Source organism: Narcine bancroftii, chromosome 1 (genome assembly GCF_036971445.1).
Source record: "Narcine bancroftii isolate sNarBan1 chromosome 1, sNarBan1.hap1, whole genome shotgun sequence".
Lineage (NCBI taxonomy): Eukaryota > Metazoa > Chordata > Chondrichthyes > Torpediniformes > Narcinidae > Narcine > Narcine bancroftii.
In genome coordinates, this window is record NC_091469.1 from 251,490,613 (window position 1) to 251,504,954 (window position 14,342).

General features: G+C 45.0%; 1 protein-coding gene across 6 annotated transcripts in view; it reads right to left on the reverse strand.

The window, feature by feature from the left end:
- Positions 1 to 4,570: 4,570 nt before the first annotated feature.
- Positions 4,571 to 14,342, reverse strand: part of celf1 (cugbp, Elav-like family member 1) — a 73,891-nt gene continuing 64,119 nt past the window's right edge. For all 6 annotated transcript variants that reach the window (XM_069894975.1, XM_069894959.1, XM_069894987.1 and 3 more), the window contains 2 exons: positions 11,761 to 11,928; positions 4,571 to 8,101 (listed from right to left, as the gene is read on the reverse strand). In XM_069894975.1, the coding sequence (XP_069751076.1) occupies positions 11,801 to 11,928 (128 nt within the window). In that variant the 3' untranslated portion in view covers positions 4,571 to 8,101; positions 11,761 to 11,800. The remainder of the gene's footprint in view (positions 8,102 to 11,760; positions 11,929 to 14,342) is intronic.

Sequence of the window (14,342 nt, forward strand, 5' to 3'; positions counted from 1 at the left end):
CTGACTCGACTGCACTGCCAGATTCAGTTCCAACAGTTTCCTCGAATATGTAGATGAAACAACAGTGGTTGACTTCATCAGCAACAATAAGCAGCATTACAGAGAGGAGGTTGAAAGGCTCATAAAATGATACGAGAACAACAACCTGAGTCTCAACGTGGACAACACAAAGGAGATGACGGTGGACTTCAGCAGGAAGGACAACTATTCTCCACAACATGTCAACAGTTCCGTCATGAAGTTCCTCAATGTGCATATAAGTGGTGACCTATCCTGGAATGACACCACCTCCTGATTAATCAGGAAGGTGCAGCACCGCCTGCATTTCCTTCGAAGGTTGAGAAGGACAAAACTACTGGACCCCATCTTGACAACCCACAATTGAGAGTGTTCCGTCTGGCTGCATCAGTATATCTGTCTGGTAGTTGCAAAGTATCGGATTGGAAATCTGTACAGAGGATCATTAAAACAGCCAAGAGGACCAATGGGGACTCCCTTTCTTCTATTGACATTTACTGGAAGCAATGTTTAAATAGGGCTCCATCAATTGACAATCCAGTTAATTCAGTGAAGCTAGAAACAATCAGATACATAGCAGCTATGGCAGGGTTTGCAGGCCATTACATGCTACAAGGCAAATAATATCATAAATGACTGTGATGCTTCACTCCCTGATGAGCTGAACACCTTTTATGCCTTTTGTGCTCACTTTAAATTCAACTGTACCGACGCAAATCCCTGCAGAAGCTGGCGACCCAGTGATAAATATCTGAGGCCAATGTCAGAACATCTTTCAAGAGGGTGAACCCTTGCAAGGCATCAGGCCCTGATGGCGTACCTGTCGGGATACTGAAAATCTGTGCCAACCAACTAGCTGGAGTGTTCATATATTTTCAATCTCTCATTGCTGCAGTCAGAGGTCTCCTCCTGCTTCAAAATGGCATCAATCATAATGGTTTCCAAGAAGAGCAGAGTGAGCTGCCTCAATGACAACGGCCCAGTAACACATCCACTGTCATGAAATGTTTTGAGAGGTTGGTCATGGCCAGAATTACCTCGTACCTAAGACCTGGACCCACTGCAATTCGCCTACCAGCACAATCGCTCCACAGATGATGCAATCTCACTGGCCCTCCACTCAGCCCTGGATCATATGGACAGCAGCAATACGTACATCAGGATGCTTTTCATCGATTACAGCTCAGCTTTCAATATCCCCTCAATACTGGTCAGCAAGCTTCAAAATCTAGGTCTCTGCATCTCCCTCTGCAATGAGATCCTTGAATTCCTCCTTGAAACACCACACGCGGGTCGGTAACATCTCTTCCTTACTGAAAATCACAGATGTGCCTCAAGGATGCGTGCTTAACCTATTGGTATACTCTACACCCATGAACTTATGGCTAAGCACAATTCAAATGGTTGTTGGGAGAATCACAGATGGCAGTGAGAAAGTGTACCGGAGTGAGAATAGGTAAGCTAGTTGAGTGGTGTCACAACACCCTGCACTAACATTTGCAAAACTTAGGAACTGATTGTGGACTTCAGGAAGGGGAAATCAGGAGAACGCAAACCAGTCCTCATTGAAGGGTCAGCAGTTGAGAAGGTAAAGATTTTCAAATTCCTGGGTGTCAACATCTCTGAATATCTATCCTGGAGCTATCGTGTCAATGCAATCATTAAGGCTCATCAATGGCTGTACTTTGTGAGGAGTTTGAGGAGATTTGGTATGTCACCAAAGACTGGCAAATTTCTACATATGTACAATGGAGAGCATTCTGACTGGTTGCATCACTGTCTGGAATGGAGGCGTTCAATGTACAGGACAGGAAAAAGGGTACAGAGTGTTGTAAATCCAGCTATCGCCATCATGGGCATCAGTCTTTACTCCATTAAAGAAATCTTTAAGAGGCAGTGTCTCAAGAAAGCAGCCTCTATCATCAAAGTCCCAGGCCATGCCCTTTTCTTACTGGGAAGGTCAGTACACACACCCAATGTTACAAAAACAGTTTCTTCCCCTTCACCTTCAGATTCCTGAACAGACCATGAATCTATAGACCTTACCTCACTTTTTTCTTTTTTTTTGCATGTTATTTATTTTTAAACATTGTATTTACAGAACCATAATTTATTGCAATTTTGCAGGTGTAATGCACAACACTGCTGCCACAAAACAAATTTTGTGATACATGTTCATGACAATAAACCTGATTCTGATTCACTACCGAAGGTAAAGGAACATCAAAATCAGAAGTGCCAGGATATGAGACTGATGAACTGTAACTGTGAAAATCACCCCTAATATTTATATATATTTAATTTGATTATTTATGGGCTGTTTATGCACGTACACCATGGCCGGCAGAGATGCTGTTTTGTCGGGTTGTGTATACACAATTAGGTGATAATGAACTTGAGATGGTAGTAGGCCAGAAAACAACCATGCTCCCCTCCAGAAGGAATGCGACCACCCGTATATCGTGGAGTTTTACAGTTCAGATGCACACCCTTCAGCCCAACATGCCTACCCTTGAAACCTTTCCTATCCATGTTCTTGACTAAATGTCTTCTAAACATTACAACTGTACCCATCTCTACCACTTCCTCTAGCAACTTGTTCCATATTCCCACCAACCTCTGTGTTTAAAAAAAAGTTACCATTTAGATCCATTTTAACTTTTCCCTATCACCTTAAACCTGCCCTCTAGTTTTTGGGGAAAAAGGGCATTTATCTTCTCTATGCTCCTCAGGATTTTAATATAAACTTCACAAGCCCACACTTAACCAATTTCTTGACTGGGAAGAAAAGTCCCAGCCTATCCTTGTAACTCAAACCCACCAATCCCAGTAATATTCTCATGAAGCTTAATGAAATTTTTCCTACACCTTGGGGGACAGAACTGTGCAGAATACTCCAAATGTGGTTCTATCAACATCTTGCAGTGGTAACATGATGTCCTTGACTGTTGAAGGCAAGCGTGCTAAATGCCTTTATCACCCTACCCATGTCGTAATTTTCATGGAACTATGCACCTGTATTCCCAAGTCTCTTCTACAACACTTAACATTTTTTGTTTAAGTCCTGCTCTGGTTTAACCTATCAAAGTGCATTTTTCTGAGTTAATTTCCATCTGACATCCCTTGTCCTACTTTCCCAGGTCAGTTAGATCCTGTTATAGATCATTGCTGCATTAAAACCATCAAGCTCCTTGTCACAGTGTATCACAACAGGATGTGAACTTTACCACCAGAGTAGAGAACACCCTGGATCAGGTGTACACCAACGTCCCTGGTGCGTACAAGGCTGCACCTCCACCCTCCACCTTTTTACTTGGATATCTGTCCTACTAACCCTGGCGTACCCTGAACTAGATCAGTTCACAGGGAGATCAGGATGTGGCCGGAATGCAGGGAGTGGGAAGGGTCCACAGAGGTGCTACAGGACTGCTTTGAGACCACGAACTGGAGCTGCTTCAGGGAGGCAGCCACCTACAATGGTCATGTAAACATCGAGGAGCATACGAGCTCAGTGACTGGCTACATCAACAAGTGCATTGAGAATATCACTAAGATCAAATATTTCACAACGAGGGCTAACCAGAAACCATGGTTGGACGCAGAGGTCCAGGCCCTTCTCAGAGCTCGTGATGCTGCCTTCAGGACAGGTGTAGGATGGACACTAACATATCCTCAGTTGTCAGGAAGGCACAACGGCGACCGAGAAGACTGAAACAGGCAAGGCTACCAGCCATCAACCTTCTTCAGGAGCTCTATTGAGAGTGACTGGCTGTATCACGGTGTGGTATGGTTGCTGCAGAGAAATGAATTGGAGGTCAATCCATGGGACCATCAGAGCAGCAGGGGTCACTGGGGTCTCCAGTTTCCCTCCTCTACCCCCCCCCCCCCCACCATGCCCCAATTGACAATCTACTGGGATTGTTGTCTTAAGAGGGTGCGCAAAATCTTTGAGGACCCCTTTCATTTTTAAGCTGCTCCTGTTGGGAAAGAGAAACGGGGGTATCGGAGCCAGCACCACCAGGCTGAGAAACAGCATCCTCCGATAGGCAGTGAGAATGAGAACAAGCAAAGGAACTGCTCTCACTAACCATCCAAGACTCATATTCACAAAACTATTTATTTATTAGAATGAAAACTTGTCCTGCATAGTGTATTGTTTGTATGTGTGGTGTGTCTGGTTGTGTGTCTGTGTGTTTCTCACCGGGGACCAGAGAATGCTTTTCGTTGGGTTGTACTTGTACAATCAGATGACAATAAAATTGACTTGACAGTGCCTTCTCAAGCATTCATTGCTGATTCTTGGCAAGCAATAAGATGCTTTACAAAGCAATACTCAGAACCCTAGGAGTGAATAAAAACATTGACACACACTAACTGACATCTTCTGTAGACTGCCATGCATTAAAGAAAGGAGGCAAGTAACAGAATCTTCTCAAACTGTTTAATAGCAAATGCTAGACAAGGTACCAGTTTCATATAAAATGTCTGCAAATCTGTGTGTGCAGTTAAAACAGCTGAGTACCTAGTCAAGACAAAAATAGTAAGAAAAATCTGAAGCAAATACCAGCTTTATTCAAACTTGCAACACTTTGCCATACCTCTACAGATTGCTCCAAAACAACTTACAAGTGGTTCTCTTCCATTTTTTTTATAATTAACTCATTATTTGTCTCAAGGTTACATCACACGGAAAAAAAAAATCACACAGGATAATGACACTTTTGGAAAAAAAAAGATTTTTTTTGTAATGAGAGCAAAATTGCATCTTTACTCTAGTAGAGAGGTTTGGTCATTGTGGCAAACTTTTAGAAATCAATATCATTCACATTTGTTAATCATTTTATAATCCTCATATAAAAGGCAAAGTTGTACAAAACCTACAGTTAATACAATCAGTTTGTACCAAAAAAAGCCCACAGGATTCTAAAATGTTTTGTTAACTTACAAAGCAGCAAGGGTTTGGAAAAACAGTCACTCAACTATCTGTTTTCAATGTTTACATTATCAAAAGAGAACAAGATGGCAATTAAATATTCAATAAGCATTTTCCACAGGTTTCTGGCACGGGTGGTGTGGACCGTGCCACCGAGTGCTTGTGAAGAAACTGGAGGATTGGCAATGGAGCTGCAGAAGGAACACAGTAATGCTGTGCTTGAGGGTGAGGCTGCATTAGCATGTCAACCCTCATCAGGTACCCACCTCTAATACCCTCTCAAATGTATCTACTTCCTCCCAGTCAGTGTGCAGGATCCTGTAGGCTATCTGGGATTATCGCATGGAAGGGGAGAGCTGAAGTTGCTGGTGACATACCTGCCCACCCAGCATCTAGGCTACACCCCGACAATCCCAGTCCCTCATCACACAAAGTAACAGTAGTCTAGCTCATCAGTGAACTCTCCTATGGGACAATGAATCAGTTTACAACTTCAGAAAGGTTGTGAGGGGTGGGGGTGTGAAAGAGAAGTTGGTAAAAAAAATGTTTTTTTTAAATTTAATGTTAGCCTTACTGTGAGTTAGAATCTCAGATCAAAATGCACTGATAACTGGTTAAGGGTGTGAAGGTATGTGTGAGAGTGCACATGCAATTGTGAGAGTGCGCGTGTGTATGCAAGAATGCGCGGGCTTTTGTCCTGGGGTGTAGTGTGGATTTGAGAGGCGCACTTGGTTTTTAAGAGAATGCTCTTCTGCAGTTTTACTCCACCTATCCAAGTCAAAACATCAGAGGAAATGTAACTGACAAAAAAAATCCCCTTAGACCTAGACAGCTTGAAGGTTAGTGGAGTTTTAGGAGGGGGGGGGGTAGACTGCATTTGAGAATTTTGGGAGTGTATAGTGCAGGGGCGGCCAACCTTTTAATTTAGACATACAGCACGTAACAGGCCATTTCAACCCATGAATATGTACTGTGGGGGGGGGTAGGTTAATTGGGTGGTATGGACACATGGGTCAAAATGGCCTGTTGCCGTGCTGTACGTCTAAATTAAAAATTAAAAGGCTGGCCTCCCCTGGTCTAGTGGTTTGGATAATGAATAGTTGGGACTTACAAGTGAGGTGTGGGGCTGGATGAGGTTTGATGTGTGGGATGGATGGTGCTTCAGATCCAGTGAATGGGGCAACTGAGAGAGGGGAATGAAAGACGTGAGACACCAGTGGGGACGAAGGGGCAGGAGTTAACTCTTATTGCTGCCTCGTACCCATGTGGTGGCCAGGGTGAAACCCCTAGTTGCTATGTTTCCAACAATCAACTCAGTTCTTGTGAAATATCCCTCAAAACTACTTCTTAAAAAAAAAAATGACATCCCCACGGATTGCATCAAACACTTTGTGGAAAGTCATGTACCTCCCCAGAATCTTCACAACCAAACAGTCTGTAAACAAGAACACTGCACACATCCCAGCAGGGCAGCTGGAGGCCACTTTAACACCAGGGAGGGGAAGGAACATCAGGGTGTTACCTGGTCTCCACACGATATTTGCCACGAGACAGTTCAAAAATATACTTTATTTTAAACCTCCAACTCAATTGTAATTTTTTTTTCCTTTATCAAACAGCAAATTCAAAGTCAGGAAGACAGAAAAGCTCTACAAAGTGTAAAAGGCTGTAACATGCAAATAACACTTGGCACTAAATCAATTGAACAAGTCACATCACATCTTGCTGAGGGTTTGAGCACAGGTATATAATACATGCAAGGTATCATCAGACCAAACTTGACAACATTAAACTAAAGGCTTTCTTTTTATTTCTTCAAACTTTTTGCTTCAGGACACTGCTAACATTAGAAAAACCAAAGTGCCAAAATAAAGACCCCAAGAGGAGTGGGCGACACTTTGTAAAAAGCTATTCAAGTATTTCTTAACTGATGTCACTCCAGCATAGGGGAAGGGGTCCTGGGGCAACAGAATGAGGAGGAAGGGGGAGACAGTGAGAGTGGAGAAAGTAGGGAGGGTAGAAGGGACACAGAGGGTATGGATTCAAAGGAGAAGGGGACAGATGGGTAGGAGAGGTTGGAGGATAGGGGAGCTGACAGAAGGGATAGGGGAGGTGATGGGGTAGGGAAGGTGATAGGAAGGTAAAGAAGGTGACCGAGGGGTTAGGGAAGGTGACAGACGGGAGGAGAAAAGGGGTAGGGGAAGAGAGAGGATAGTGGTGGAGATGGGAGAGGAGGTCGGGGAGGAGAGGGGGCACGGAGGTGACAGGCAGAAGGGGGTAGAGGAAAGGACAAACTGGTAAGCAGGCATAATGGAAGGAGTGGGGTGGAAATTATAAGTAGAAGTAGTAGGGAGGGAGGATGGAGGGGACAGGAAGATGGATGTTGGGGGATAGGTGAGGAAGGTAAAGGAGTGGAGAATGGCACAGGGTGTGGTCAGGAGGGGAGGGGAGATGGTCTGGGCGGGAGACTGGAGAGGGGTGGGAGGGAAGCTGTCACCCTGCCTTCTTCTGGTGCAGAAAGCATTCCAGCCTCATCTTTGATAGTGAAATATGATGAACACTTCATATTTCCTAGCACACAACACACTTTAAAAACAATGGAACAGGAGCACACACAAGTCATTTTCTGTTTGCTGATTGGATAGTTGATACAAAGCCCTCTGCTAGTGCCAGAAAAGATGCTTCACAAGGAGTAGAAAGTGTCAAAATGCTGCAATTTAGTTAAGAAATTCTAGAAAAATAGACTCTCGAAATGTTAAATGCAGCCATCTTTTGTGAGCTTGCTTAAATTGGTCTGCCTCAGCAGCACTGAAGGGGTGTGTGTCTTTGTGTGCATGTGCGCGTGAGTGTGTGTGTGTCTCTGTGTGCGTATTTGTGTCTGTGTATGTTTTTGTGTGCGTGCATGTGTGTGTGCGCGCACGCGCACGCATGCGTGAGAGACAGTAGTGGGGCAGGGGCGAGGGGGGAGTCGTGGTTGGCAAAGAGAGGAGAAACAAAAGGTTTCTGAAATACATCAAATTTAATGTCAAAACAAGGTCAAAGTCAGTAGAGGTCAAGCATCAGAGAAGCTCAGAGACAACGAGGGACGATGAACTTTTGACGTCACAGCTACATGCTAGGCAGACGATGAACAAACGGGCACGAAGATATCTAGGAGAAAACAAAACCAGAAAGGAAGAAGGACCAAGTTACACAAAGCTATAAAAAAAAGGAAGAAATAAATTGAAACAAAAAATACAAAACAAAACAATGATACATTGCATGAGATCAATGCATAATTTGAACAATGGAACAGGGAACAGCACATGCTAAACATTGCAAACACATGTAATTCACACAGGTACAAGAAAGACACCAGACAATCCTTAGCCATCCAATGGGGCCAGGCAGTGGGAGGGGAGAAGTGGAAGGAACAAGGGCCCTCATCCTGGATCCTTTTATCTGCAACTTGCATCTACCTCATCGTCAACTGGCTGCAAGACAAAAAGCCTTTAAAAGGGAGAACGGCTGACAGACACCACTGGGCAAGACTGGCGCAGGTACGCAGGATGGAAATCCGCTAAGATTTGTAGTTTTAATTTACACCACAAGAAGGAAAACGACCACTTAATTTTAAAAAAAAATTCAAGCACATTGGCGGAATTAAGACCAGCCCATTGACAAAAAGAAAAGCTGAGCACCCTCTCCACAGAGTGCCAACAACCACTTCCATAATGCTGACTGGGAAATGATCAGGTAAGACTTGCCATTAAGAAGGATTAGCATTTCTCCTGGATCTTCCATCACCTGAGACCTCTTGAAGCCCTTACAATACTTTTCTTTAAAGTGCAGACTCTTGTAATATAGCCAACTTGAGTACAATAACTCTCACAAATGGCAAAATAATAGTGACCAGAATATCGGTTTTAGAGGCTTAGGTTGAGGGAAAATATTGTCAAGGCACCAGGAAAAAATCCCCCTGCCCTTCTTAGAAGAGTGCTCTCAAATCGTTCATAGCTATTTGAGACCCAACAGGGCCTCAACTTCAAACTGTACTTCCAGAAGAGCAGTGCTCACATAATACGGCCCTTTCACAGTGCAATGCTCCCTCGGTATCGTCTCTGTTTAGGTGCCGTGCTCTTTGGTACACCTCACTGACATTGCAGTGCGCTCTCAGTACAGTCCCTGTGACAGTCCATTCTCTCAGCATTGGCTGCCGGAGACCACAGTCTCCATTCGAGACTGCAATGTTCACTTGGTTACTGCTGCACCTCACCCTGATGCAGCAGAGCTCTGTGAGCACCACCTCCCCAACCCCCTTCTCGGCTCAGTATATCCCTGACAACAGTGGAGGGCCTTAGGTCCACTCTGGGGTGTAACCGCAGTCCTTTCCCACAATGTACCCTGTGGCGAGCTGGGATTCATACTGAGGTGGGAATATGAGTCTTTGGTCAGAGATGGAGCTCACTTCTATGGGTGGGATGAGGAGCTCAGTGCAGTAGTTGGCTGGGGAGAGGGGAGTCCAATGAGCCAGGGTTTCTGCCTGTTGTTGCACAAGGGATGACATGGGGACCACACTCCTGGAGCAGGCCTGCTCCCCGACACACCTTGAGGAGCTCAACACATGGCTATGACCCCTCCTGCCTGTGAGTCACTCTTGCGTCAGAGCCTGACGGTTCACGGGATGCTGAGAACGAACAGGCTTCGACCATCCTTAATGTAAAAATCAGGTCTCCCATTTCTCTTTCCAAGTTATTAAAAAAAAACAAGTTTTGAAATATTCGATTAAAGAGCACCTCGAAGGACACGGTATCAGTAGCTCCACCTCAAACATTGCATATTACAACCATGTAAACCTGTCACCTACAAAATACTGATTCTCCAATAAAATACTTCAGATAATAAATAATCTCCAACACTCAGGAGCCGTAAAAAACCTCTATAAAAATAGAAAAGGTAGAACTGTAATTATACATTCACCTCAATCTCAAGTTTGTGCATTTTTTAAAACAAATTCACATTATTTCCCTGGAAGTTTTTTTGTTTTAAATGTTGAACGTATTCAAACAAGAAAAAAAACAATTTGTTGTCAAATGTTGAAAAAAAAACTTAGGAGAGAACAAAATCCTGGGAGCCGGTCAATGAGATCCTCGGGATATCAGACATCGTATCAGTTGAGTCAGTCACAATACGTACAAACAAGCACATGCTTTCTTTGGAGTCAGAGAGAGAGAGAGGGAGTGTGAGTCATGGCTGTGGTGAACCCTTTGAGGAGTGAGGGAGTGTCTCACATATGAAGGGGGGGCGGTTTGTGAGAGGCTGGCACTGAGAAAGGAAGAGAGATGGGGTGAGCGAAGGGGGAGGGCACGTGAAGGGGGGACTAAATTGGGGGAGAGCTTGGAGGATGGAGAACAATGCATCTCTGTGGTGGATGCCTGATCACTGGGACTGTGGCAGAGTAGACAAGGAGACGTAGTGGGGAGCCAGTAAGAGGCAACAAGGGGGACGGCAGTGAGCTAAGGGGAGGGTTGAAGGAGGGAGTTGTGGGAGGGGGAAGGAGTTGGGGAGGAAGAGGGTGAAAGTCAGGTGGGAAAAGGAGGTAGTTGCAGGAGGAGGAAGGAGGGATTCAGGAGGGGAAAAGAGGATTGGGAAGGGGTGATGTTGGGGACGCAATAAGAGGGATCTGGGAGGGGAGAAGAGGGAGTCTGGGAGGGACAAAGAAGGTCAAGGAGGGAGAAAGAGTGATTTGGGGAGGGGGAAAGGGAGTCAGGGAGGGGGAAAGCGGGAAACAGGGAGGGGGAAGAGGGAGAGGGGAGGGGGGAAGAGGGAGACGGGGAGGGGGGAAGAGGGAGACGGGGAGGGGGAAAGAGGGAGACGGGGAGGGGGAAAGAGGGAGACGGGGAGGGGGACGAGGGAGACAAGGGGGAGGAAGAGGAGCCGGGGAGGCGGAAATGAGAGTCGGGGGGTGGGGGGGAGAGGGAGATGGGGGGGGAAACAGGGAGTCAGGGAGGGGGGGAAAAGAGGGAGTTGGAGAGGGGGAAAGAGGGAGGGAGAAAGGGAGATGGGGATGGAAAGAAGGAGTCGGGGGGGGAAAGGAGATGGGGAGGGGAAAGAGGAGGATGGGGAGAGGGAGCCAGGGAGGGGAGTCAGGGAAGAAGGGAGTTGAGAGAGGGAGGGTGTCAAGGGAAGGGGGAGTGTCGAGGGAAGGGGGTCAGGGGAGAGGCAAGGCATAGCTGGTGGGCAGAGGAGATCATAGAGGCAAGGAGGGGCAGAAGCTTAGGGATGGGATGAGGGTGAGGAGGTGACAGAAGAGAAAGTATCAGTGGTAGCACTGTATCTGTAACCCTGTTGCCGTAACCTGTTCCATTTGATGGACTCCATTCTCATCTCCACTGATGCAGTTACTGTTATTTAAAAAGAGGCACTTTGGTAAAACATCCTTCAATCCTCAAAAGGGTGTTTGCATGAACATTGTTTGGCATGCACCACTAAAGAGTGGTTATTCTCTCCAGTAACACATTTGATGTCAGCACACAGCAAACTCCAAATTTTTACACAAAATGGCGGCTAAAATTTCAGTGAAGAAATATTCTTTCCCTCCTTTGCACTGAGAGTCAGCACATCTCTGTATAACTTAAAATTCACAACGGAAATTTGTCCTGTTAATGTCACACATCCACACACATAAACACAGGCACGCACACACACACAGCGCGTGCACTTACGCGCACGAGACAGAGTGCAGTGAATCGCCCCAATCACATTGGGATCACTCAAAGAGTCCGATGACACTTTCTCTTATGATGGTTTCCATGGCTGCACCAACTTACCAGTGAACATGTTTAAACTCAAGTTCGTTTGGATCAAAACTCAGTATGGCTTGCTGTCATTCTTCGATCGCTTCAGCTGTACCTTCAGGCGCTTCATCCCGATCTGAAAACCATTCATTGCTTGTATAGCTGCCTGCGAGGAGACTGGATTGTCGTAGCTTACAAACCCTGAAAAAAAAAGCAGAGCAGAGTAAAGTAGAGGGCTCCGACTAGCAGTTGGATAGCATTCAAATTGTCCACCTTCCCAGGGAGAACTGAGATGCAAAGTGATTTGCTCCATTTGAACAGTTACTTGGCTATAAGAGAGTCCTAAAATGCCTGCAGGCACATATGAGTTCCTCTCCAAGTTTTACACTGTGCTGGGAGTGTATGGTTATTCCTTATTCATCACATGGTTTAAGTCACTGTAAGTTAGAACAGGCCCCTTGGTCCAAATTGTCCATGCCGACCAAGTTGTCATTCTTGGCTGCTCCATCTGCCTGCATTTGGGCCATGCCCTTCCTATCCATGTAGTTGCCAAAACATCTTTGAAAGCTTGAAGTCTTACCTGCTTCTGTGGTTTCCTCTGACAGGTGAACTCTCTGAAACATTAATGCAGGAATGCCCTCACCTGAAGGAATGCAGCTCAGGCCAGTTGCTCAGCACAAGAAGTAGGCAATTAGACGTGAGCAAAAACATTTTGGTTGAATTTTATCAATGAGCAAACAAGTTCCCTACTTTGGAATTATCTTCCAAAACTCCAATCACATCCAGGGTGCGTGGTTGGTCCTTTCTACGTCTTTGTAAGCTTGTTTTGAGCACCCAAAAATTTTTTAATTCTCATTTTTTTCCCATATTGTAGACTCTAACAATTTCACAACAGGCATTAAACTAACTGGTTTGTTTTTTTTGTTTCACTCTTTAACCTTTTTTAAAGCAGAAAGACGTACAATTTTCCAATGTAATGGAATTGTCCCAGAATTAACTAAAGGGCAGTTACAACTTTCACATTTACTTTTGTATCGTCTCTGCAATAAAATCCACTGTCTTGAGCATTTGTCCGCCTTTTGTGCTATCATTTTCTTCATTACTGCCATTGTTTTTTTTAACTATTCATTTTGACCAGTACTCTTTATTAACTCAAATTTAGCTTACTTGGGATATCTGCCATCCTATCTGCTCCAAAATAATTATTCAACTAGGTACCCAATTCCCTTATTTTCATTTACTTAATCACATTGAGTTTCCGTTACCCATAGTACTTTCCCTCTAACAATTCAGCAGCTCTCAAAGCTGACCCTCCAACAGTTTTACCTGTTACATTAACTCATTTGGTTACTGTCAGATATTCACTTTGTTCCGCTCCCTTCCTCCCCATCTTCACTGCTGAGAACCACCTTGCTTTCTCTCTTTCCCAGTTCTGACGAAGGGCCTCGGAATTGAGAAGTTGCCCATTTTCCCATTTGCCTGGCCTGCTGGGTGCTTCCTGCACTCTTGGTTTTATTTAAACTGGTGGCTTTCACCAAATAATCCAAAATCTACATGTTAATCACATCTTGTCTTAGTGAATGCTTGCCTCGATAAAAGACAGAAAAAAGCGCCTTTTGCAATTCTCCCCTTCATCTCATCCTGACTCATAGGGAGGTCCAAGGCTCCTGGCCAGGCTTGTTCAACAGGCCGCTGGATCGTTGTTGGAGTGGAACCACACTGGAAGGCCATGATCGAATGTTGGGGACAGGTGGAATAAAATGGGACACAGGTGAGATGCTAACTGGGATAGAGACCAATGCCCGTCAACTAGGGTCGCTTGCGCTAAATCAGATGGCTGCTTCCTGAAGGATGGATCAGTGGTGCGAGGGGTATACATGGGAAGAGGCCAACTTCCCCTCATTTGCATCAGCCTCACCTGACGTGCATTTATTGGCATAACCATCATGCAACAGCCACATGGCATAATTCACATTATAGTCACAGGATTTCTGGCAATTTATAAATGATGCACCTCAGGACCTCAGAAGCAACAAAACTGTTTCTCACCACCACACCGGTCATTTTATTATGGGCCATAACCACCCCTGTTTCAATGAGCACAGAACAAAATTGTACCTTAAAATGGAATGAAGACGTAATATGCACATGCTCAACCACAGAAGCAACACATTTGAGTCAAGATATTCCACCTCCACTGGCTCAAGAATTAAGCTAATGAAAGGAGATTCAAGCATTGAATGCAGCCTCATCAACAGATGCATGGCATGCAAGTGCAGAAGGCAAAGCTGAAACTCTTGCAAGCATCAGCAAAGTAGATGGGGCTTCTCCTTCTCTCCTTGTTAGTCTTCAACTATTTGATGAGAACGTTGGACAGAGCAAAGGTAACAAGACTTGACACCAACCTAGCTGAGGTCTTTATCTTTGGAACTATCCACTTGCCTTCAATCAAGCTATTCCAGTACAGCCACAACACTGGTGTTTAGCAGATAATGAACATGCTTCTCCCTGGCACCAATCCTGCTAATTATCTGCCATCAGACCGGCAAAGTTAGTTCTTTGGAAGATATCAACAAGGCTCACCCAATCACTGATGGCCAGTTTGGGACCGCTCT